The sequence below is a fragment of the Pristiophorus japonicus genome, chromosome 7, assembly GCF_044704955.1.
Source record: "Pristiophorus japonicus isolate sPriJap1 chromosome 7, sPriJap1.hap1, whole genome shotgun sequence".
Lineage (NCBI taxonomy): Eukaryota > Metazoa > Chordata > Chondrichthyes > Pristiophoridae > Pristiophorus > Pristiophorus japonicus.
In genome coordinates, this window is record NC_091983.1 from 24,171,589 (window position 1) to 24,193,627 (window position 22,039).

The 22,039-nt window shown below is 52.6% G+C and overlaps 2 protein-coding genes across 2 annotated transcripts in view; both read left to right on the forward strand.

Moving 5' to 3' along the window:
- The window catches only part of LOC139266975 (keratin-associated protein 10-11-like), a gene marked incomplete at its 3' end in the record, with an annotated part of 43,856 nt that extends 37,715 nt beyond the window's left edge, over nucleotides 1-6,141 (forward strand). The window contains exons 3-6 of the mRNA XM_070884615.1: nucleotides 1-234; nucleotides 3,522-3,770; nucleotides 4,891-4,995; nucleotides 5,785-6,141. The exon at nucleotides 1-234 is cut by the window's left edge and continues 69 nt beyond it. Of these exons, the coding sequence (XP_070740716.1) occupies nucleotides 1-234; nucleotides 3,522-3,770; nucleotides 4,891-4,995; nucleotides 5,785-6,141 (945 nt within the window). The remainder of the gene's footprint in view (nucleotides 235-3,521; nucleotides 3,771-4,890; nucleotides 4,996-5,784) is intronic.
- The window catches only part of LOC139266570 (protein eyes shut homolog), a 262,566-nt gene that overhangs the window by 186,612 nt on the left and 53,915 nt on the right, over nucleotides 1-22,039 (forward strand). The gene's annotated exons all lie outside the window — the stretch shown is intronic.

Consider the following 22,039-nt stretch of genomic DNA (forward strand, 5'->3'; position numbering starts at 1 on the left):
TGTGTGTCCGTGTGTGTGTGTGTGTCCGTGTGTCCATGTGTTGTGTGTGTGTTTGTCCTTGTGTGTGTGTGTGTGTCCGTGTGTGTGTGTGTCTGTGTGTGTGTGTGTTTGTGTGTGTGTCCGTTTGTGTGTGTGTGTGTCCATGTGTGTATGTGTGTGTCTGTGTGTGTCCATGTGTGTGTCTGTGTGTGTCCATGTGTGTGGGTGTGTGTCCGTGTGTGTGTCTGTGTGTGTGTGTGTCCGTGCGTTTGTGTGAGTGTGTCCATGTGTGTGTGTGTGCGTGTGTCCATGTGTGTGCGTGTGTGTGTGTCCGTGTGTGTGCGTGTGTGTGTGTCCGTGTGTGTGTGTGTTCGTGTGTGTCCATGTGTGTGTGTGTGTCCATGTGTGTGTGTGTGTGTGTATGTCTGTGTCCATGTGTGTGTGTGTGACCGTGTGTGTGTGTGTCCGTGTGTGTGTGTGTGTGTGTCCATGCATGTCTGTGCGTGTGTGTCCGCGCGTGTGTGTGCGTGCATGTGTGTCCATGTGTGTGCGTGTCCATGTGTGTCCGTGTGTATGTGTGTCCGTGCGTGTGTGTCCATTTGTGCGTGTGTGTCCATGTGTGTGTGTGTCCGTGTGTGTGTGTGTCCGTGTGTGTGTGTATGTGCGTGTGTGTGTGTCCGTGTGTGTGTGTGTCCGTGTGTGTGGGTGTGTGTCCATGTGTGTGTGTGTATCCGTGTGTGCGTGTATGTGTCTGTGTGTGTGTGTGTCCGTGCGTGTGTGTGTGTGTGTGTGCGCGTGTGTGTGTGTCCGTGTGTGTGTGTGTGTGTGTGCCCATGTGTATGTGTGTCCGTGTGTGTGTGTGTGTCCGTGTGTGTGAGTCTGTGCGTGTGTGTGTGTCCGTGCGCGTGTGTGTGCGCGTGTGTGTGTGTTTTTCCGTGTGTGTGTGTGTGTCTGTGTGTGTGTGTGTCCGTATGTGTGTGTGTCCGTGTGTGTGTGTGTGCGTGTCCATGTGTTTGTCTGTGTGTGTCCATGTGCATGGGTACGTGTCCGTGTGTGACTGTGCATGTGTGTGTGTCCGTGCGTGTGTGTGTGTGTCCTTGTGTGTGTGTGTGTGTGTGTGTGTGTCCGTGTGTGTGTGTATGCGTGTGTGTGTGCGTGTGTGTGTGTCCGTGTGTGTGTGTGTGTGTGTGTGTCCATGTGTGAGTGTGTGTGTGTCCATGTGTGTGTGTATGGCTGTGTGTGTCCATGCCTGTGTGTCCGTGTGTGTGTGTCCGTGTGTGTGTGTATGTGTGTGTGTGTGTCCATGTGTGTGCGTGTGTGTGCGTGTCCGTGCATGTGTGTGTGTCCGTGCGTGTGAGTGTCCATGCATGTGTGTGTATGTGTATGTGTGTGTCCATGTGTGTGTGTCCGTGTGTGTATGTGTGTCCGTCTGTGTGTATGTGTTTGTGCATGTGTGTGTGTGTGTGTGTGTGTGTCCGTGTGTGTGTGTGTGACCATGTGTGTGTGTGTCTGTGTGTGTGTGTGTGTGTGCGTGTGTGTGTCCATGTGTGTCCGTGCGTATGTGTGTCCGTGCGTGTGTATCCATGTGTGCGTGTGTGTCCATGTGTGTGTGTGTGTCCGTGTGTGTGTGTCTGTGTGTGTGTGTGTGCGCGTGTGTGTGTGTCCATGTGTGTGTGTGTGTCTGTGCATGTGTGTGTGTGTGTCCATGTGTGTGTGTGTCCGTGTGTGTGTGTGTGTCCGTGTGTGTGTGTGTGTGTGCGCGCATGTGTGTGTGTGTGTGTGTGTGTGTCTGTGTGTGTGTGTGCATGTGTGTGTGTGTGTGTGTCCCCGTGTGTGTATGTGTGTGTGTGCGTTCCGTGCGTGTGTGTGTCCGTGCGTGTGTGTGTATGTGTGTGTGTGCGTGTATGTGTGTGTGTGTCCGTGTGTTTATGTGTGTCCATGTGTGTGTGTGTTTATGCGTGTGTGTCTGTGTGTGTGTGTGTCCACGTGTGTGTATGTGTTTGTGTGTGTGTGTGTGTGTGTGTGTCCGTCTGTGTGTGTGTGTTTGTGTCCGTGCGTGTGTGTCCGTGTGTGTGTGTCCGTGTGTGTGTGTGTGTCTGTATGTCCATGTGTTGTGTGTGTGTTTGTCCGTGTGTGTGTGTGTGTGTGAGTCCGTGTGTGTGCGTGACCGTGTGTCTGTGTGTTCGTGTGTGTGTGTGTGTTTGTGTGTCCGTGTGTGTGTGTGTGTCCATGTGTGTATGTGTGTGTCTGTGTGTGTCCATGTGTGTGTCTGTGTGTGTCCATGTGTGTGGGTGCGTGTTCGTGTGTTTGTGTGTGTGTCTGTGCGTGTGTGTGTGTGTCCGTGCGTTTGTGTGAGTGTGTCTGTGTGTGTGTGTGCGTGTGTGTGTGTGTCCGTGTGTGTGTGTGCGTGTGTGTGTGTCCATGTGTGTGTGTGTGTCCGTGTGTGTGTGTGTATCTGTCTGTGTCCATGTGTGTTTGTGTGACCGTGTGTGTGTGTGTTCATGTGTGTGTGTATGTGTGTGTGTGTGTGTGCCCATGCGTGTATGTGCGTGTGTGTCCGCGCGTGTGTGTGTGCGTGCATGTGTGTCCGTGTGTGTGTGTGCGTGTCCATGTGTGTCCGTGTGTATGTGTGTCTGTGCGTGTGTGTCCATGTGTGCGTGTGTGTCCATGTGTGTGTGTGTGTCCATGTGTGTGTGTGTGTGTGTCCGTGCGTGTGTGTGTGTGTCCGTGTGTGTGTGTGTGTCCGTGTGTGTGTGTCCGTGCATGTGTATGTGTGTCCATGTGTGTGTGTCCATGTGTGTGTGTCTGTGCGTGTGTGTCCATGTGTGTGGGTGTCTGTGCGCGTGTGTGTGTGTGTCCGTGTGTGTGTGTGTGTGTGTCCGTGTGTGTGTGTGTCTGTGCGTGTGTGTCTGTGTGTCCATGCATGTGTGTGTGTCCGTGCATGTGTCCGTGCATGTATGTGCATGTGTGTATGTGTCCTTGCGTGTGTGTCCGCGTGTGTGTGTCCGTGCGTGTGTGTGTCCGTGCGTGTGTGTCTGTGCGTGTGTGTCCATGTTTGTGTGTGTCTGTGCGTGTGTGTGTGTGTCCATGTGTGTGTGTGTGTCCGTGTGTGTGTGTGTGTCTGTGCGTGTGTGTCTGTGTGTCTGTGCGTGTGTGTGTATATGCGCGTGTGTGTCCGTGTCTGTGTGTGTGTGTGTTGGTGTGTGTGTATGTGTGTGTGTGTCCAAGTGTATGTGTGTCCGTGTCCGTGCGTGTGTGTGTCCATGTGTGTGTGTGTATGTGTGTGTGCGTGTGTCTGTCTGTGTGTGTGTGTCCGTGTGCGTGTGTGTGTCCGTGTGTGTGTGTGTCCGTGTGTGTGTGTGTGTCCGTGTGTGTGTGTGTGAGTGTGTGTCCATGTGTGTGTACGTGTATCCGTGTGTGTGTGTCTCTGTGCATGTGTGTGTCCGTGCATGTATGTGCGTGTGTATGTGTCCTTGCGTGTGTGTCTGTGTGTGTGTGTGTGTCTGTGCGTGTGTGCGTGTCCGTGCGTGTGTGTGTGTGAGTCTGTGTGTGTGTGTTTGTGCGTGTCTGTGTGTGTGTGTTTGTGCGTGTGTGTGTGTGTGTGTCCATGTGTGTGTGTGTTCATGTGTGTGTGTGTGTCCATGTGTGTGTGTGTCTATGTGTGTGTGCCCATGTGTGTGTCCGTGTGTGTGTGTGTGTGTGTGTGTCCGTGCGTGTGTATGTGTCTGTTTGTGTGTGTGTGTGCGTTCATGTGTGTGTGTTTGTCCGTGTTTGTGTGTGTGTCTGTGCGTGTGTGTGTGTCCGTACGTGTGTGTGTCTGTGTGTGTGTGTGTGTCTGTGTGTGTGTGTCCATGTGTGTGTATGTGTGCATCTGTGTGTGTGTATGTGTGTCCATGTGTGTGTATGTGTGTGTCCTTGTGTGTGTGTGTGTCCGTGTGTGAGTGTGTGTGTGTCCGTGCGTGTGTGTGTCCATTGTGTGTGTGTATGTGTGTGTGCGTGTATGTGTGTGTGTGTCCGTGTATGTGTGTCCATGTGTGTGTGTGTCCATGTGTGTGTGTGTGACCGTGTATGTGTGTCCGTGTGTGTGTGCGTGTGTGCGTGTGTGTGTCCGTGCATGTCTGCGTGTGTGTCCGCGCGTGTGTGCGTGCATGTGTGTCCGTGTGTGTGTGTGTGTGCGTGTCCATGTGTGTCCGTGAGTATGTGTGTCCATGCGTGTGTGTCCATGTGTGCGTGTGTGTCCATGTGTGTGTGTGTCCATGTGTGTGTGTGTGTGTCCATGTGTGTGTGTGTGTCCGTGTCCATGCGTATGTGTGTCTGTGTGTGTGTGTCCGTGTGTGGGTGTGTGTTTGTGTCCATGTGTTTGTGTGTCTATGTGTGTGTGCCCATGTGTGTGTTTCCGTGTGTGTGTGTGTGTGTCCATGTGTGTGTATGTGTCTGTGTCTGTGTGTGTGTTCATGTGTGTGTGTGTGTCCGTGTGTGTGTGTGTGTCTGTGCGTGTGTGTCTGTGTGTCCGTGCGTGTGTGTGTATATGCGCGTGTGTGTCCGTGTCTGTGTGTGTGTGTTGGTGTGTGTGTATGTGTGTGTGTGTCCAAGTGTATGTGTGTCCGTGTCCGTGCATGTGTGTGTCCATGTGTGTGTGTGTATGTGTGTGTGCGTGTGTCTGTCTGTGTGTGTGTGTCCGTGTGTGTGTGTGTGTCCGTGTGTGTGTGTGTCCGTGTGTGTGTGTGTGTCCGTGTGTGTGTGTGTGAGTGTGTGTCCATGTGTGTGTATGTGTATCCGTGTGTGTGTGTGTCTCTGTGCATGTGTGTGTCCGTGCATGTATGTGCGTGTGTATGTGTCCTTGCGTGTGTGTCTGTGTGTGTGTGTGTGTCTGTGCATGTGTGCGTGTCCGTGCGTGTGTGTGTGTGTGAGTCTGTGTGTGTGTGTTTGTGCGTGTCTGTGTGTGTGTGTTTGTGCGTGTGTGTGTGTGTGTTCGTGTGTGTGTGTGTGTCCATGTGTGTGTGTGTCTATGTGTGTGTGCCCATGTGTGTGTCCGTGTGTGTGTGTGTGTGTGTGTGTGCGTGTCCATGTGTTTGTCTGTGTGTGTCCATGTGCATGGGTACGTGTCCGTGTGTGACTGTGCATGTGTGTGTGTCCGTGCGTGTGTGTGTGTGTCCTTGTGTGTGTGTGTGTGTGTGTGTGTGTGTGTCCGTGTGTGTGTGTGTATGCGTGTGTGTGTGCGTGTGTGTGTGTCCGTGTGTGTGTGTGTGTGTGTGTGTCCATGTGTGAGTGTGTGTGTGTCCATGTGTGTGTGTATGGCTGTGTGTGTCCATGCCTGTGTGTCCGTGTGTGTGTGTCCGTGTGTGTGTGTATGTGTGTGTGTGTGTCCATGTGTGTGCGTGTGTGTGCGTGTCCGTGCATGTGTGTGTGTCCGTGCGTGTGAGTGTCCATGCGTGTGTGTGTATGTGTATGTGTGTGTCCATGTGTGTGTGTCCGTCTGTGTATGTGTGTCCGTCTGTGTGTATGTGTTTGTGCATGTGTGTGTGTGTGTGTCCGTGTGTGTGTGTGTGACCGTGTGTGTGTGTGTCTGTGTGTGTGTGTGTGTGTGCGTGTGTGTGTCCATGTGTGTCCGTGCGTATGTGTGTCCGTGCGTGTGAATCCATGTGTGCGTGTGTGTCCATGTGTGTGTGTGTGTCCGTGTGTGTGTGTCTGTGTGTGTGTGTGTGCGCGTGTGTGTGTGTCCATGTGTGTGTGTGTGTCTGTGCATGTGTGTGTGTGTGTCCATGTGTGTGTGTGTCCGTGTGTGTGTGTGTGTCCGTGTGTGTGTATGTGTCCGTGTGTGTGTGTGTGTATCCGTGTGTGTGTGTATGTGTCTGTGTGTGTGTGTGTGTGCGCGTGTGTGTGTGTGTGTGTGTGTGTGTGTGTGTCCGTGTGTGTGTGTGCATGTGTGTGTGTGTGTGTCCCCGTGTGTGTATGTGTGTGTGTGCGTTCCGTGCGTGTGTGTGTCCGTGCGTGTGTGTATGTGTGTGTGTGCGTGTATGTGTGTGTGTGTCCGTGTGTTTATGTGTGTCCATGTGTGTGTGTGTTTATGCGTGTGTGTCTGTGTGTGTCTGTGTGTGTGTGTGTCCACGTGTGTGTATGTGTTTGTGCGTGTGTGTGTGTGTGTGTGTCCGTCTGTGTGTGTGTGTTTGTGTCCGTGCGTGTGTGTCCGTGTGTGTGTGTCCGTGTGTGTGTGTGTGTCTGTATGTCCATGTGTTGTGTGTGTGTTTGTCCGTGTGTGTGTGTGTGTGTGTGTGAGTCCGTGTGTGTGCGTGACCGTGTGTCTGTGTGTTCGTGTGTGTGTGTGTGTTTGTGTGTCCGTGTGTGTGTGTGTGTCCATGTGTGTATGTGTGTGTCTGTGTGTGTCCATGTGTGTGTCTGTGTGTGTCCATGTGTGTGGGTGCGTGTCCGTGTGTTTGTGTGTGTGTCTGTGCGTGTGTGTGTGTGTCCGTGTGTGTGTGTTCGCACGTGTGTGTGCGTGTGTGTGTGTCCATGTGTGTGTGTGTGTCCGTGTGTGTGTGTGTGTGTATCTGTCTGTGTCCATGTGTGTTTGTGTGACCGTGTGTGTGTGTGTTCATGTGTGTGTGTATGTGTGTGTGTGTGTGTGCCCATGCGTGTATGTGCGTGTGTGTCCGCGCGTGTGTGTGTGCGTGCATGTGTGTCCGTGTGTGTGTGTGCGTGTCCATGTGTGTCCGTGTGTATGTGTGTCTGTGCGTGTGTGTCCATGTGTGCGTGTGTGTCCATGTGTGTGTGTGTGTCCGTGCGTGTGTGTGTGTGTCCGTGTGTGTGTGTGTGTCCGTGTGTGTGTGTCCGTGCATGTGTATGTGTGTCCATGTGTGTGTGTCCATGTGTGTGTGTCTGTGCGTGTGTGTCCATTTGTGTGGGTGTCTGTGCGCGTGTGTGTGTGTGTCCGTGTGTGTGTGTGTGTGTGTCCGTGTGTGTGTGTGTCTGTGCGTGTGTGTCTGTGTGTCCATGCATGTGTGTGTGTCCGTGCATGTGTCCGTGCATGTATGTGCATGTGTGTATGTGTCCTTGCGTGTGTGTCCGCGTGTGTGTGTCCGTGCGTGTGTGTGTCCGTGCGTGTGTGTCTGTGCGTGTGTGTCCATGTTTGTGTGTGTCTGTGCGTGTGTGTGTGTGTCCATGTGTGTGTGTGTGTCCGTGTGTGTGTGTGTGTCTGTGCGTGTGTGTCTGTGTGTCTGTGCGTGTGTGTGTATATGCGCGTGTGTGTCCGTGTCTGTGTGTGTGTGTGTTGGTGTGTGTGTATGTGTGTGTGTGTCCAAGTGTATGTGTGTCCGTGTCCGTGCGTGTGTGTGTCCATGTGTGTGTGTGTATGTGTGTGTGCGTGTGTCTGTCTGTGTGTGTGTGTCCGTGTGCGTGTGTGTGTCCGTGTGTGTGTGTGTCCGTGTGTGTGTGTGTGTCCGTGTGTGTGTGTGTGAGTGTGTGTCCATGTGTGTGTATGTGTATCCGTGTGTGTGTGTCTCTGTGCATGTGTGTGTCCGTGCATGTATGTGCGTGTGTATGTGTCCTTGCGTGTGTGTCTGTGTGTGTGTGTGTGTCTGTGTGTGTGTGCGTGTCCGTGCGTGTGTGTGTGTGAGTCTGTGTGTGTGTGTTTGTGCGTGTCTGTGTGTGTGTGTTTGTGCGTGTGTGTGTGTGTGTGTCCATGTGTGTGTGTGTTCATGTGTGTGTGTGTGTCCATGTGTGTGTGTGTCTATGTGTGTGTGCCCATGTGTGTGTCCGTGTGTGTGTGTGTGTGTGTGTGTGTGTCCGTGCGTGTGTATGTGTCTGTTTGTGTGTGTGTGTGTGTTCATGTGTGTGTGTTTGTCCGTGTTTGTGTGTGTGTCTGTGCGTGTGTGTGTGTCCGTACGTGTGTGTGTCTGTGTGTGTGTGTGTGTCTGTGTGTGTGTGTCCATGTGTGTGTATGTGTGCATCTGTGTGTGTGTATGTGTGTCCATGTGTGTGTATGTGTGTGTCCTTGTGTGTGTGTGTGTCCGTGTGTGAGTGTGTGTGTGTCCGTGCGTGTGTGTGTCCATTGTGTGTGTGTATGTGTGTGTGCGTGTATGTGTGTGTGTGTCCGTGTATGTGTGTCCATGTGTGTGTGTGTCCATGTGTGTGTGTGTGACCGTGTATGTGTGTCCGTGTGTGTGTGCGTGTGTGCGTGTGTGTGTCCGTGCATGTCTGCGTGTGTGTCCGCGCGTGTGTGCGTGCATGTGTGTCCGTGTGTGTGTGTGTGTGTTGGTGTGTGTGTATGTGTGTGTGTGTCCAAGTGTATGTGTGTCCGTGTCCGTGTGTGTGTGTGTCCGTGTGTGTGTGTGTCTGTGCGTGTGTGTCTGTGTGTCCATGCATGTGTGTGTGTCCGTGCATGTGTCCGTGCATGTATGTGCATGTGTGTATGTGTCCTTGCGTGTGTGTCCGCGTGTGTGTGTCCGTGCGTGTGTGTGTCCGTGCGTGTGTGTCTGTGCGTGTGTGTCCATGTTTGTGTGTGTCTGTGCGTGTGTGTGTGTGTCCATGTGTGTGTGTGTGTCCGTGTGTGTGTGTGTGTCTGTGCGTGTGTGTCTGTGTGTCTGTGCGTGTGTGTGTATATGCGCGTGTGTGTCCGTGTCTGTGTGTGTGTGTGTTGGTGTGTGTGTATGTGTGTGTGTGTCCAAGTGTATGTGTGTCCGTGTCCGTGCGTGTGTGTGTCCATGTGTGTGTGTGTATGTGTGTGTGCGTGTGTCTGTCTGTGTGTGTGTGTCCGTGTGCGTGTGTGTGTCCGTGTGTGTGTGTGTCCGTGTGTGTGTGTGTGTCCGTGTGTGTGTGTGTGAGTGTGTGTCCATGTGTGTGTATGTGTATCCGTGTGTGTGTGTCTCTGTGCATGTGTGTGTCCGTGCATGTATGTGCGTGTGTATGTGTCCTTGCGTGTGTGTCTGTGTGTGTGTGTGTGTCTGTGCGTGTGTGCATGTCCGTGCGTGTGTGTGTGTGAGTCTGTGTGTGTGTGTTTGTGCGTGTCTGTGTGTGTGTGTTTGTGCGTGTGTGTGTGTGTGTGTCCATGTGTGTGTGTGTTCATGTGTGTGTGTGTGTCCATGTGTGTGTGTGTCTATGTGTGTGTGCCCATGTGTGTGTCCGTGTGTGTGTGTGTGTGTGTGTGTCCGTGCGTGTGTATGTGTCTGTTTGTGTGTGTGTGTGTGTTCATGTGTGTGTGTTTGTCCGTGTTTGTGTGTGTGTCTGTGCGTGTGTGTGTGTCCGTACGTGTGTGTGTCTGTGTGTGTGTGTGTGTCTGTGTGTGTGTGTCCATGTGTGTGTATGTGTGCATCTGTGTGTGTGTATGTGTGTCCATGTGTGTGTATGTGTGTGTCCTTGTGTGTGTGTGTGTCCGTGTGTGAGTGTGTGTGTGTCCGTGCGTGTGTGTATCCATTGTGTGTGTGTATGTGTGTGTGCGTGTATGTGTGTGTGTGTCCGTGTATGTGTGTCCATGTGTGTGTGTGTCCATGTGTGTGTGTGTGACCGTGTATGTGTGTCCGTGTGTGTGTGCGTGTGTGCGTGTGTGTGTCCGTGCATGTCTGCGTGTGTGTCCGCGCGTGTGTGCGTGCATGTGTGTCCGTGTGTGTGTGTGTGTGCGTGTCCATGTGTGTCCGTGAGTATGTGTGTCCATGCGTGTGTGTCCATGTGTGCGTGTGTGTCCATGTGTGTGTGTGTCCATGTGTGTGTGTGTGTGTCCATGTGTGTGTGTGTGTCCGTGTCCATGCGTATGTGTGTCTGTGTGTGTGTGTCCGTGTGTGGGTGTGTGTTTGTGTCCATGTGTTTGTGTGTCTATGTGTGTGTGCCCATGTGTGTGTTTCCGTGTGTGTGTGTGTGTGTCCGTGTGTGTGTATGTGTCTGTGTCTGTGTGTGTGTTCATGTGTGTGTGTGTGTCCGTGTGTGTGTGTGTGTCTGTGCGTGTGTGTCTGTGTGTCCGTGCGTGTGTGTGTATATGCGCGTGTGTGTCCGTGTCTGTGTGTGTGTGTTGGTGTGTGTGTATGTGTGTGTGTGTCCAAGTGTATGTGTGTCCGTGTCCGTGCGTGTGTGTGTCCATGTGTGTGTGTGTATGTGTGTGTGCGTGTGTCTGTCTGTGTGTGTGTGTCCGTGTGTGTGTGTGTGTCCGTGTGTGTGTGTGTCCGTGTGTGTGTGTGTGTCCGTGTGTGTGTGTGTGAGTGTGTGTCCATGTGTGTGTATGTGTATCCGTGTGTGTGTGTGTCTCTGTGCATGTGTGTGTCCGTGCATGTATGTGCGTGTGTATGTGTCCTTGCGTGTGTGTCTGTGTGTGTGTGTGTGTCTGTGCATGTGTGCGTGTCCGTGCGTGTGTGTGTGTGTGAGTCTGTGTGTGTGTGTTTGTGCGTGTCTGTGTGTGTGTGTTTGTGCGTGTGTGTGTGTGTGTTCGTGTGTGTGTGTGTGTCCATGTGTGTGTGTGTCTATGTGTGTGTGCCCATGTGTGTGTCCGTGTGTGTGTGTGTGTGTGTGTCCGTGTGTGTGTATGTGTCTGTTTGTGTGTGTGTGTGTGTTCATGTGTGTGTGTTTGTCCGTGTTTGTGTGTGTGTCTGTGCGTGTGTGTGTGTCTATACGTGTGTGTGTCTGTGTGTGTGTGTGTGTGTGTGTGTCTGTGTGTGTGTGTCCGTGTGTGTGTATGTGTGCATCTGTGTGTGTGTATGTGTGTCCATGTGTGTGTATGTGTGTGTCCTTGTGTGTGTGTGTGTCCGTGTGTGTGTGTCCGTGTGTGTGTGTGCGTGCGTGCGTGTGTGTCCGTGCATGTCTGCGTGTGTGTCCGCGCGTGTGTGCGTGCATGTGTGTCTGTGTGTGTGTGTGTGTGCGTGTCCATGTGTGTCCGTGAGTATGTGTGTCCATGCGTGTGTGTCCATGTGTGCGTGTGTGTCCATGTATGTCCGTGTCCATGTGTGTGTGTGTGTCCGTGCGCGTGTGTGTGTGTCCGTGTGTGTGTGTCCGTGCGTGTGTATGTGTGTGTGTGTGTGTGTCCATGTGTGTGTGTGTGTGTGTGTGTGTGTGTGTGTGTCCGTGCGTGTGTATGTGTCTGTTTGTGTGTGTGTGTGTGTTCATGTGTGTGTGTTTGTCCGTGTTTGTGTGTGTGTCTGTGCGTGTGTGTGTGTCCGTACGTGTGTGTGTCTGTGTGTGTGTGTGTGTCTGTGTGTGTGTGTCCATGTGTGTGTATGTGTGCATCTGTGTGTGTGTATGTGTGTCCATGTGTGTGTATGTGTGTGTCCTTGTGTGTGTGTGTGTCCGTGTGTGAGTGTGTGTGTGTCCGTGCGTGTGTGTGTCCATTGTGTGTGTGTATGTGTGTGTGCGTGTATGTGTGTGTGTGTCCGTGTATGTGTGTCCATGTGTGTGTGTGTCTATGTGTGTGTGTGTGACCGTGTATGTGTGTCCGTGTGTGTGTGCGTGTGTGCGTGTGTGTGTCCGTGCATGTCTGCGTGTGTGTCCGCGCGTGTGTGCGTGCATGTGTGTCCGTGTGTGTGTGTGTGTGTTGGTGTGTGTGTATGTGTGTGTGTGTCCAAGTGTATGTGTGTCCGTGTCCGTGTGTGTGTGTGTCCGTGTGTGTGTGTGTCTGTGCGTGTGTGTCTGTGTGTCCATGCATGTGTGTGTGTCCGTGCATGTGTCCGTGCATGTATGTGCATGTGTGTATGTGTCCTTGCGTGTGTGTCCGCGTGTGTGTGTCCGTGCGTGTGTGTGTCCGTGCGTGTGTGTCTGTGCGTGTGTGTCCATGTTTGTGTGTGTCTGTGCGTGTGTGTGTGTGTCCATGTGTGTGTGTGTGTCCGTGTGTGTGTGTGTGTCTGTGCGTGTGTGTCTGTGTGTCTGTGCGTGTGTGTGTATATGCGCGTGTGTGTCCGTGTCTGTGTGTGTGTGTGTTGGTGTGTGTGTATGTGTGTGTGTGTCCAAGTGTATGTGTGTCCGTGTCCGTGCGTGTGTGTGTCCATGTGTGTGTGTGTATGTGTGTGTGCGTGTGTCTGTCTGTGTGTGTGTGTCCGTGTGCGTGTGTGTGTCCGTGTGTGTGTGTGTCCGTGTGTGTGTGTGTGTCCGTGTGTGTGTGTGTGAGTGTGTGTCCATGTGTGTGTATGTGTATCCGTGTGTGTGTGTCTCTGTGCATGTGTGTGTCCGTGCATGTATGTGCGTGTGTATGTGTCCTTGCGTGTGTGTCTGTGTGTGTGTGTGTGTCTGTGCGTGTGTGCATGTCCGTGCGTGTGTGTGTGTGAGTCTGTGTGTGTGTGTTTGTGCGTGTCTGTGTGTGTGTGTTTGTGCGTGTGTGTGTGTGTGTGTGTGTCCATGTGTGTGTGTGTTCATGTGTGTGTGTGTGTCCATGTGTGTGTGTGTCTATGTGTGTGTGCCCATGTGTGTGTCCGTGTGTGTGTGTGTGTGTGTGTGTCCGTGCGTGTGTATGTGTCTGTTTGTGTGTGTGTGTGTGTTCATGTGTGTGTGTTTGTCCGTGTTTGTGTGTGTGTCTGTGCGTGTGTGTGTGTCCGTACGTGTGTGTGTCTGTGTGTGTGTGTCCATGTGTGTGTATGTGTGCATCTGTGTGTGTGTATGTGTGTCCATGTGTGTGTATGTGTGTGTCCTTGTGTGTGTGTGTGTCCGTGTGTGAGTGTGTGTGTGTCCGTGCGTGTGTGTATCCATTGTGTGTGTGTATGTGTGTGTGCGTGTATGTGTGTGTGTGTCCGTGTATGTGTGTCCATGTGTGTGTGTGTCCATGTGTGTGTGTGTGACCGTGTATGTGTGTCCGTGTGTGTGTGCGTGTGTGCGTGTGTGTGTCCGTGCATGTCTGCGTGTGTGTGTCCGCGCGTGTGTGCGTGCATGTGTGTCCGTGTGTGTGTGTGTGTGCGTGTCCATGTGTGTCCGTGAGTATGTGTGTCCATGCGTGTGTGTCCATGTGTGCGTGTGTGTCCATGTGTGTGTGTGTCCATGTGTGTGTGTGTGTGTCCATGTGTGTGTGTGTGTCCGTGTCCATGCGTATGTGTGTCTGTGTGTGTGTGTCCGTGTGTGGGTGTGTGTTTGTGTCCATGTGTTTGTGTGTCTATGTGTGTGTGCCCATGTGTGTGTTTCCGTGTGTGTGTGTGTGTGTCCGTGTGTGTGTATGTGTCTGTGTCTGTGTGTGTGTTCATGTGTGTGTGTGTGTCCGTGTGTGTGTGTGTGTCTGTGCGTGTGTGTCTGTGTGTCCGTGCGTGTGTGTGTATATGCGCGTGTGTGTCCGTGTCTGTGTGTGTGTGTTGGTGTGTGTGTATGTGTGTGTGTGTCCAAGTGTATGTGTGTCCGTGTCCGTGCATGTGTGTGTCCATGTGTGTGTGTGTATGTGTGTGTGCGTGTGTCTGTCTGTGTGTGTGTGTCCGTGTGTGTGTGTGTGTCCGTGTGTGTGTGTGTCCGTGTGTGTGTGTGTGTGTCCGTGTGTGTGTGTGTGAGTGTGTGTCCATGTGTGTGTATGTGTATCCGTGTGAGTGTGTGTCTCTGTGCATGTGTGTGTCCGTGCATGTATGTGCGTGTGTATGTGTCCTTGCGTGTGTGTCTGTGTGTGTGTGTGTGTCTGTGCATGTGTGCGTGTCCGTGCGTGTGTGTGTGTGTGAGTCTGTGTGTGTGTGTTTGTGCGTGTCTGTGTGTGTGTGTTTGTGCGTGTGTGTGTGTGTGTTCGTGTGTGTGTGTGTGTCCATGTGTGTGTGTGTCTATGTGTGTGTGCCCATGTGTGTGTCCGTGTGTGTGTGTGTGTGTGTGTGTCCGTGTGTGTGTATGTGTCTGTTTGTGTGTGTGTGTGTGTTCATGTGTGTGTGTTTGTCCGTGTTTGTGTGTGTGTCTGTGCGTGTGTGTGTGTCTATACGTGTGTGTGTCTGTGTGTGTGTGTGTGTGTGTGTGTCTGTGTGTGTGTGTCCGTGTGTGTGTATGTGTGCATCTGTGTGTGTGTATGTGTGTCCATGTGTGTGTATGTGTGTGTCCTTGTGTGTGTGTGTGTCCGTGTGTGTGTGCGTGCGTGCGTGTGTGTCCGTGCATGTCTGCGTGTGTGTCCGCGCGTGTGTGCGTGCATGTGTGTCTGTGTGTGTGTGTGTGCGTGTCCATGTGTGTCCGTGAGTATGTGTGTCCATGCGTGTGTGTCCATGTGTGCGTGTGTGTCCATGTATGTCCGTGTCCATGTGTGTGTGTGTCCGTGCGCGTGTGTGTGTGTCCGTGTGTGTGTGTCCGTGCGTGTGTATGTGTGTGTGTGTGTGTGTCCGTGTGTGTGTGTGTGTGTTTGTGTGTGTGTGTGCGTCTGTGCGTGTGTGTCCATGTGTGTGTGTGTCTGTGTGTGTGTGTCCATGTGTGTGTGTGTCCATGTGTGTGTGTGTGTCCGTGTGTGTGTGTGTGTCTGTGCGTGTGTGTCTGTGTGTCCATGCGTGTGTGTGTATGCGCGCGTGTGTGTGTCCGTGTGTGTGTATGTGTGTGTGTGTGTGTCCATGTGTGTGTGTGTGTCCGTGTCCATGCGTATGTGTGTCTGTGTGTGTGTGTCCGTGTGTGGGTGTGTGTTTGTGTCCATGTGTTTGTGTGTCTAGGTGTGTGTGCCCATGTGTGTGTTTCCGTGTGTGTGTGTGTGTCCGTGTGTGTGTGAGTGTGTGTCCATGTGTGTGTATGTGTATCCGTGTGTGTGTGTGTCTCTGTGCATGTGTGTGTCCGTGCATGTATGTGCGTGTGTATGTGTCCTTGCGTGTGTGTCTGTGTGTGTGTGTGTGTCTGTGCGTGTGTGCGTGTCCGTGCGTGTGTGTGTGTGTAAGTCTGTGTGTGTGTGTTTGTGCGTGTCTGTGTGTGTGTGTTTGTGCGTGTGTGTGTGTGTCCATGTGTGTGTGTGTTCGTGTGTGTGTGTGTGTCCATGTGTGTGTGCCCATGTGTGTGTCCGTGTGTGTGTGTGTGTGTGTCCGTGTGTGTGTATGTGTCTGTTTGTGTGTGTGTGTGTTCATGTGTGTGTGTTTGTCCGTGTTTGTGTGTGTGTCTGTGCGTGTGTGTGTGTCCGTACGTGTGTGTGTCTGTGTGTGTGTGTGTGTGTCCGTGTGTGTGTATGTGTGCATCTGTGTGTGTGTATGAGTGTCCATGTGTGTGTATGTGTGTGTCCTTGTGTGTGTGTGTGTCCGTGTGTGTGTGTCCGTGTGTGTGTGCGTGCGTGCGTGTGTGTGTCCGTGCATGTCTGCGTGTGTGTCCGCGCGTGTGTGCGTGCATGTGTGTCTGTGTGTGTGTGTGTGTGCGTGTCCATGTGTGTCCGTGAGTATGTGTGTCCATGCGTGTGTGTCCATGTGTGCGTGTGTGTCCATGTGTGTGTGTGTCCATGTGTGTGTGTGTCCATGTGTGTGTGTGTCCGTGCGCGTGTGTGTGTGTCCGTGTGTGTGTGTCCGTGCGTGTGTATGTGTGTGTGTGTGTCCATGTGTGTGTGTGTGTGTGTGTCTGTGTGTGTGTGTGTGCGTCTGTGCGTGTGTGTCCATGTGTGTGTGTGTCTGTGTGTGTGTGTCCATGTGTGTGTGTGTCCATGTGTGTGTGTGTGTGTCCGTGTGTGTGTGTGTGTCTGTGCGTGTGTGTCTGTGTGTCCGTGTGTGTGTGTGTATGCGCGCGTGTGTGTGTCCGTGTGTGTGTGTATGTGTGTGTGTGTGTCCATGTGTGTGTGTGTCCATGTCCATGCGTATGTGTGTCTGTGTGTGTGTGTCCGTGTGTGGGTGTGTGTTTGTGTCCATGTGTTTGTGTGTCTATGTGTGTGTGCCCATGTGTGTGTTTCCGTGTGTGTGTGTGTGTGTCCGTGTGTGTGTATGTGTCTGTTTGTGTGTGTGTGTGTGTTCATGTGTGTGTGTTTGTCCGTGTTTGTGTGTGTGTCTGTGCGTGTGTGTGTGTCCGTGCGTGTGTGTGTGTCTGTGTGTGTGTGTGTGTGTGTCTGTGTGTGTGTGTGTCCGTGTGTGTGTATGTGTGCATCTGGTGTGTGTGTATGTGTGTCCATGTGTGTGTGTGTCTGTGTGTCCATGTGTGTGTGTGTCTGTGTGTGTGTGTCCGTGTGTGGGTGTGTGTTTGTGTCCATGTGTTTGTGTGTCTAGGTGTGTGTGCCCATGTGTGTGTTTCCGTGTGTGTGTGTGTGTCCGTGTGTGTGTGTGTGAGTGTGTGTCCATGTGTGTGTATGTGTATCCGTGTGTGTGTGTGTCTCTGTGCATGTGTGTGTCCGTGCATGTATGTGCGTGTGTATGTGTCCTTGCGTGTGTGTCTGTGTGTGTGTGTGTGTCTGTGCGTGTGTGCGTGTCCGTGCGTGTGTGTGTGTGTAAGTCTGTGTGTGTGTGTTTGTGCGTGTCTGTGTGTGTGTGTTTGTGCGTGTGTGTGTGTGTCCATGTGTGTGTGTGTTCGTGTGTGTGTGTGTGTCCATGTGTGTGTGCCCATGTGTGTGTCCGTGTGTGTGTGTGTGTGTCCGTGTGTGTGTATGTGTCTGTTTGTGTGTGTGTGTGTTCATGTGTGTGTGTTTGTCCGTGTTTGTGTGTGTGTCTGTGCGTGTGTGTGTGTCCGTACGTGTGTGTGTCTGTGTGTGTGTGTGTGTGTCCGTGTGTGTGTATGTGTGCATCTGTGTGTGTGTATGAGTGTCCATGTGTGTGTATGTGTGTGTCCTTGTGTGTGTGTGTGTCCGTGTGTGTGTGTCCGTGTGTGTGTGCGTGCGTGCGTGTGTGTGTCCGTGCATGTCTGCGTGTGTGTCCGCGCGTGTGTGCGTGCATGTGTGTCTGTGTGTGTGTGTGTGTGCGTGTCCATGTGTGTCCGTGAGTATGTGTGTCCATGCGTGTGTGTCCATGTGTGCGTGTGTGTCCATGTGTGTGTGTGTCCATGTGTGTGTGTGTCCATGTGTGTGTGTGTCCGTGCGCGTGTGTGTGTGTCCGTGTGTGTGTGTCCGTGCGTGTGTATGTGTGTGTGTGTGTGTGTCCATGTGTGTGTGTGTGTGTGTGTCTGTGTGTGTGTGTGTGCGTCTGTGCGTGTGTGTCCATGTGTGTGTGTGTCTGTGTGTGTGTGTGTCCATGTGTGTGTGTGTCCATGTGTGTGTGTGTGTGTCCGTGTGTGTGTGTGTGTCTGTGCGTGTGTGTCTGTGTGTCCGTGTGTGTGTGTGTATGCGCGCGTGTGTGTGTCCGTGTGTGTGTGTATGTGTGTGTGTGTGTCCATGTGTGTGTGTGTCCGTGTCCATGCGTATGTGTGTCTGCGTGTGTGTGTCCGTGTGTGGGTGTGTGTTTGTGTCCATGTGTTTGTGTGTCTATGTGTGTGTGCCCATGTGTGTGTTTCCGTGTGTGTGTGTGTGTCCGTGTGTGTGTATGTGTCTGTTTGTGTGTGTGTGTGTGTTCATGTGTGTGTGTTTGTCCGTGTTTGTGTGTGTGTCTGTGCGTGTGTGTGTGTCCGTGCGTGTGTGTGTGTCTGTGTGTGTGTGTGTGTGTCTGTGTGTGTGTGTGTCCGTGTGTGTGTATGTGTGCATCTGGTGTGTGTGTATGTGTGTCCATGTGTGTGTGTGTGTGTCCTTGTGTGTGTGTGTGTCCGTGTGTGAGTGTGTGTGTGTCCGTGCGTGTGTGTGTCTGTGTGTGTGTGTCCATGTGTGTGTGTGTCCATGTGTGCGTGTGTGTCCGTGTGTGTGTGTGTGTCTGTGCGTGTGTGTCTGTGTGTCCATGTGTTGTGTGTGTGTTTGTCCGTGTGTGTGTGTCCGTGTATGTGCGTGTTCGTGTGTCTATGTGATCGTGTGTGTGTGTGTTTGTGTGTGTGTCTGTGTGTGTGTCTGTGTGTGTCCATGTGTGTGGGTGCGTGTCCATGCGTGTGTGTGTGCGTGTGTCCGTGTGTGTGTGTGTCCGTGTGTGTGTGTGTTCGCGCGTGTGTGTGCGTTTGTGTGTGTCCATGTGTGTGTGTGTCCGTGTGTGTATCTGTCTGTGTCCATGTCTGTGTGTGTGCGTGTGTGTGTGCGTGTGTCCATGCGTGTCTGTGCGTGCGTGTCCACGCGCGTGTGTGTGCGTGCATGTGTGTCCGTGTGTGTGCGTGCATGTGTGTCCGTGTGTGTGTGTGTGCATGTCCATGTGTGTCCGTGTGTATGTGTGTCCGTGCGTGTGTGTCCATGTGTGCGTGTGTGTCCGTGCGTGTGTCCGTGTCCGTGTGTGTGTGTCCGTTTGTGTGTGTCTGTGCGTGTGTGTCCATGTGTGTGTGTGTCTGTGTGTGTGTCTGTGTGTGTGTGTGTGTCCGTGTGTGTGTGTCCGTGTGTGTGTGTGTGTCTGTGTGTGTGTGTCTGTGTGTCCATGCATGTGTGTGTGTCCGTGCGTGTGTCCGTGCATGTATGTGTGTGTGTGTATGTGTCCTTGCGTGTGTGTCCGCGTGTGTGTGTCCGTGCGTGTGTGTGTCCGTGTGTGTGTGTCTGTGCATGTGTGTCCATGTGTGTGTGTCCGTGTGTGTGTGGGTGTCTGTGCGTGTGTGTCTGTGTGTCCGTGCGTGTGTGTGTGTATATGCGCGTGTGTGTCCATGTCTGTGTGTGTGTATGTTGGTGTGTGTGTATGTGTGTGTGTGTCCAAGTGTATGTGTGTCCGTGTCCGTGCGTGTGTGTGTCCATGCGTGTGTGTATGTGTGTGTGCGTGTGTCTGTCTGTGTGTGTGTGTCCGTGTGTGTGTGTGTGTCCGTGTGTGTGTGTGTGTCCGTGTGTGTGTGTGTGTCCGTGTGTGAGTGTGTGTCCATGTGTGTGTGTGCGTGTGTGTCCGTGTCCGTGTGTGTGTGTGTCCATGTGTGTGTATGTGTATCCGTGTGTGTGTGTGTCTCTGTGCATGTGTGTGCCCGTGCATGTATGTGCGTGTGTATGTGTCCTTGCATGTGTGTCTGTGTGTGTGTGTGTCTGTGCGTGTGTGCGTGTCCGTGCGTGTGTGTGTGTGTGAGTCTGTGTGTGTGTGTTTGTGCGTGTCTGTGTGTGTGTGTTTGTGCGTGTGTGTGTGTGAGTCCATGTGTGTGTGTGTTCGTGTGTGTGTGTGTGTCCATGTGTGTGTGTGTCTATGTGTGTGTGCCCATGTGTGTGCCCGTGTGTGTGTGTGTGTGTCCGTGTGTGTGTATGTGTCTGTTTGTGTGTGTGTGTGTGTTCATGTGTGTGTGTTTGTCCGTGTTTGTGTGTGTGTCTGTGCGTGTGTGTGTGTCCGTACGTGTGTGTGTCTGTGTGTGTGTGTGTGTGTCTGTGTGTGTGTGCCCGTGTGTGTGTATGTGTGCATCTGTGTGTGTGTATGTGTGTCCATGTGTGTGTATGTGTGTGTCCTTGTGTGTGTCCGTGTGTGAGTGTGTGTGTGTCCGTGCGTGTGTGTGTCCATTGTGTGTGTGTATGTGTGTGTGCGTGTATGTGTGTGTGTGTCCGTGTATGTGTGTCCGTGTGTGTGTGTGTCCATGTGTGTGTGTGTGACCGTGTGTGTGTGTCCGTGTGTGTGTGTGCGTGTGTGCGTGTGTGTGTCCGTGCATGTCTGCGTGTGTGTCCGCGCATGTGTGCGTGCATGTGTGTCCGTGTGTGTGTTTGTGTGCGTGTCCATGTGTGTCCGTGAGTATGTGTGTCCATGCGTGTGTGTCCATGTGTGCGTGTGTGTCCATGTGTGTGTGTGTCCATGTGTGTGTGTGTGTCCGTGCGCGTGTGTGTGTGTCCGTGTGTGTGTGTCCGTGCGTGTGTATGTGTGTGTGTGTGTGTCCATGTGTGTGTGTGTGTGTCTGTGTGTGTGTGTTCGTCTGTGCGTGTGTGTCCATGTGTGTGTGTGTCTGTGTGTGTGTGTCCGTGTGTGTGTGTGTCCATGTGTGTGTGTGTGTCCGTGTGTGTGTGTGTGTCTGTGCGTGTGTGTCTGTGTGTCCGTGCGTGTGTGTGTATGCGCGCGTGTGTGTGTCCGTGTGTGTGTATGTGTGTGTGTGTGTGTCCATGTGTGTATGTGTGTCCGTGTCCATGCGTATGTGTGTCTGTGTGTGTGTGTCCGTGTGTGGGTGTGTGTTTGTGTCCATGTGTTTGTGTGTCTATGTGTGTGTGCCCATGTGTGTGTTTCCGTGTGTGTGTGTGTGTGTCCGTGTGTGTGTGTATGTGTCTGTTTGTGTGTGTGTGTGTGTTCATGTGTGTGTGTTTGTCCGTGTTTGTGTGTGTGTCTGTGCGTGTGTGTGTGTCCGTGCATGTGTGTGTGTCTGTGTGTGTGTGTGTGTCTGTGTGTGTGTGTCCGTGTGTGTGTATGTGTGCATCTGTGTGTGTGTATGTGTGTCCATGTGTGTGTGTGTGTCCTTGTGTGTGTGTGTGTCCGTGTGTGAGTGTGTGTGTGTCCGTGTGAGTGTGTGTCCATTGTGTGTGTGTGACCGTGTGTGTGTGTCCGTGTGTGTGTGCGTGTGTGCGTGTGTGTGTCCGTGCATGTCTGTGTGTGTGTCCGCGCGTGTGTGCGTGCATGTGTGTCCGTGTGTGTGTGTGTGTGTGCGTGTCCATGTGTGTCCGTGTGTATGTGTGTCCGTGCGTGTGTGTCCATGTGTGCGTGTGTGTCCATGTGTGTGTGTGTCCATGTGTGTGTGTGTGTGTGTGTCCGTGCGTGTGTGTGTGTGTGTCTGTGTGTGTGTGTCCGTGCGTGTCTGTGTGTCCGTGCGTGTCCATGTGTGTGTGTCTGTGTGTGTGTGTGTTCGTGTGTGTGTGTGTGTGTGTCCATGTGTGTGTATGTGTGTGTGTGTGTCCATGTGTGTGTGTGTGTGTCCGTGTCCGTGCGTATGTGTGTCTGTGCGTGTGTGTCCATGTGTGTGTGTCTGTGTGTGTGTGTCCGTGTGTGTGTGTCCATGCGTGTGTGTGTATGCGCGCGTGTGTGTGTGTCCGTGTGTGTGTGTGTCTGTGTGTGTGTCTGTGTGTGTGTGTGTGTCCATGTGTGTGTATGTGTGTGTGTGTGTGTCCATGTGTGTGTGTGTCCGTGTCCGTGCGTATGTGTGTCCGTGTGTGTGTATGTCCATGTGTGCGTGTGTGTCCGTGTGTGTGTGTGTCCGTGTCCATGCGTATGTGTGTCCGTGTGTGTGTATGTCCATGTGTGTGTGTGTGTCCATGTGTGTCCATGCGTGTGTGTGTGTGTGTCCGTGCGTGTGTGTGTGTGTCCGTGTGTGTGTGTCTGTGCGTGTGTGTGTGTCCGTGCGTGTGTGTCCGTGCGTGTGTGTGTGTCCGTGTGTGTCTGTGTGTGTGTGTGTCCGTGTGTGTGTGTGTGTCCATGTGTGTGTGTGTGTCCGTGTCCGTGCGTAAGTGTGTCTGTGTGTGTGTGTCCATGTGTGTGTGTGTCTGTGTGCGTGTGTCCGTGTGTGTGTGTGTGTCCATGTATGTGTGTGTGTCCGTGTGTGTGTGTCTGTGCGTGTGTGTGTGTCCATGTATGTGTGTGTGTCCGTGTGTGTGTCTGTGCGTGTGTGCCTGTGTGTCCGTGCGTGTGTGTGTATATGCGCGCGTGTGTGTGTCCGTGTGTGTGTGTCTGTGTGTGTGTCTGTGTGTGTGTGTGTGTGTGTCCGTGTGTGTCTTTGTGTGTGTGTGTGTGTGTGTGTCCGTGTGTGTGTGTGTGTGTGTCCGTGTCCATGCATATGTGTGTCCGTGCGTGTGTGTGTCCATGCGTGTGTGTGTATGTGTGTGTGTGTGTCTGAGTGTGTGTGTCCGTGTGTGTGTGTGTCCCTGTGTGTGTGTGTCCGTGTGTGTGTGTGTGAGTGTGCGTCCATGTGTGTGTGTGTGTGTGCGTGTGTGTCCATCTCCGTGTGTGTGTGTGTGTGTCCATGTGTGTGTGTGTGTGTGTCCCTGTGTGTGTGTGTGACCGTGTGTGTGTGTCCGTGTGTGTGTGTGCATGTGTGCGTGTGTGTGTCCGTGCATGTCTGCGTGTGTGTCCGCGCGTGTGTGCGTGCATGTGTGTCCATGTGTGTGTGTGTGTGTCCGTGTGTATGTGTGTCCGTGCGTGTGTGTCCATGTGTGCGTGTGTGTCCATGTGTGTGTGTGTCCATGTGTGTGTGTGTCCATGTGTGTGTGTGTGTGTGTGTCCTTGTGTGTGTGTGTGTCCGTGTGTGTGTGTGTGTGTGTATGTGTGTGTGTGTGTGTCCGCGTATG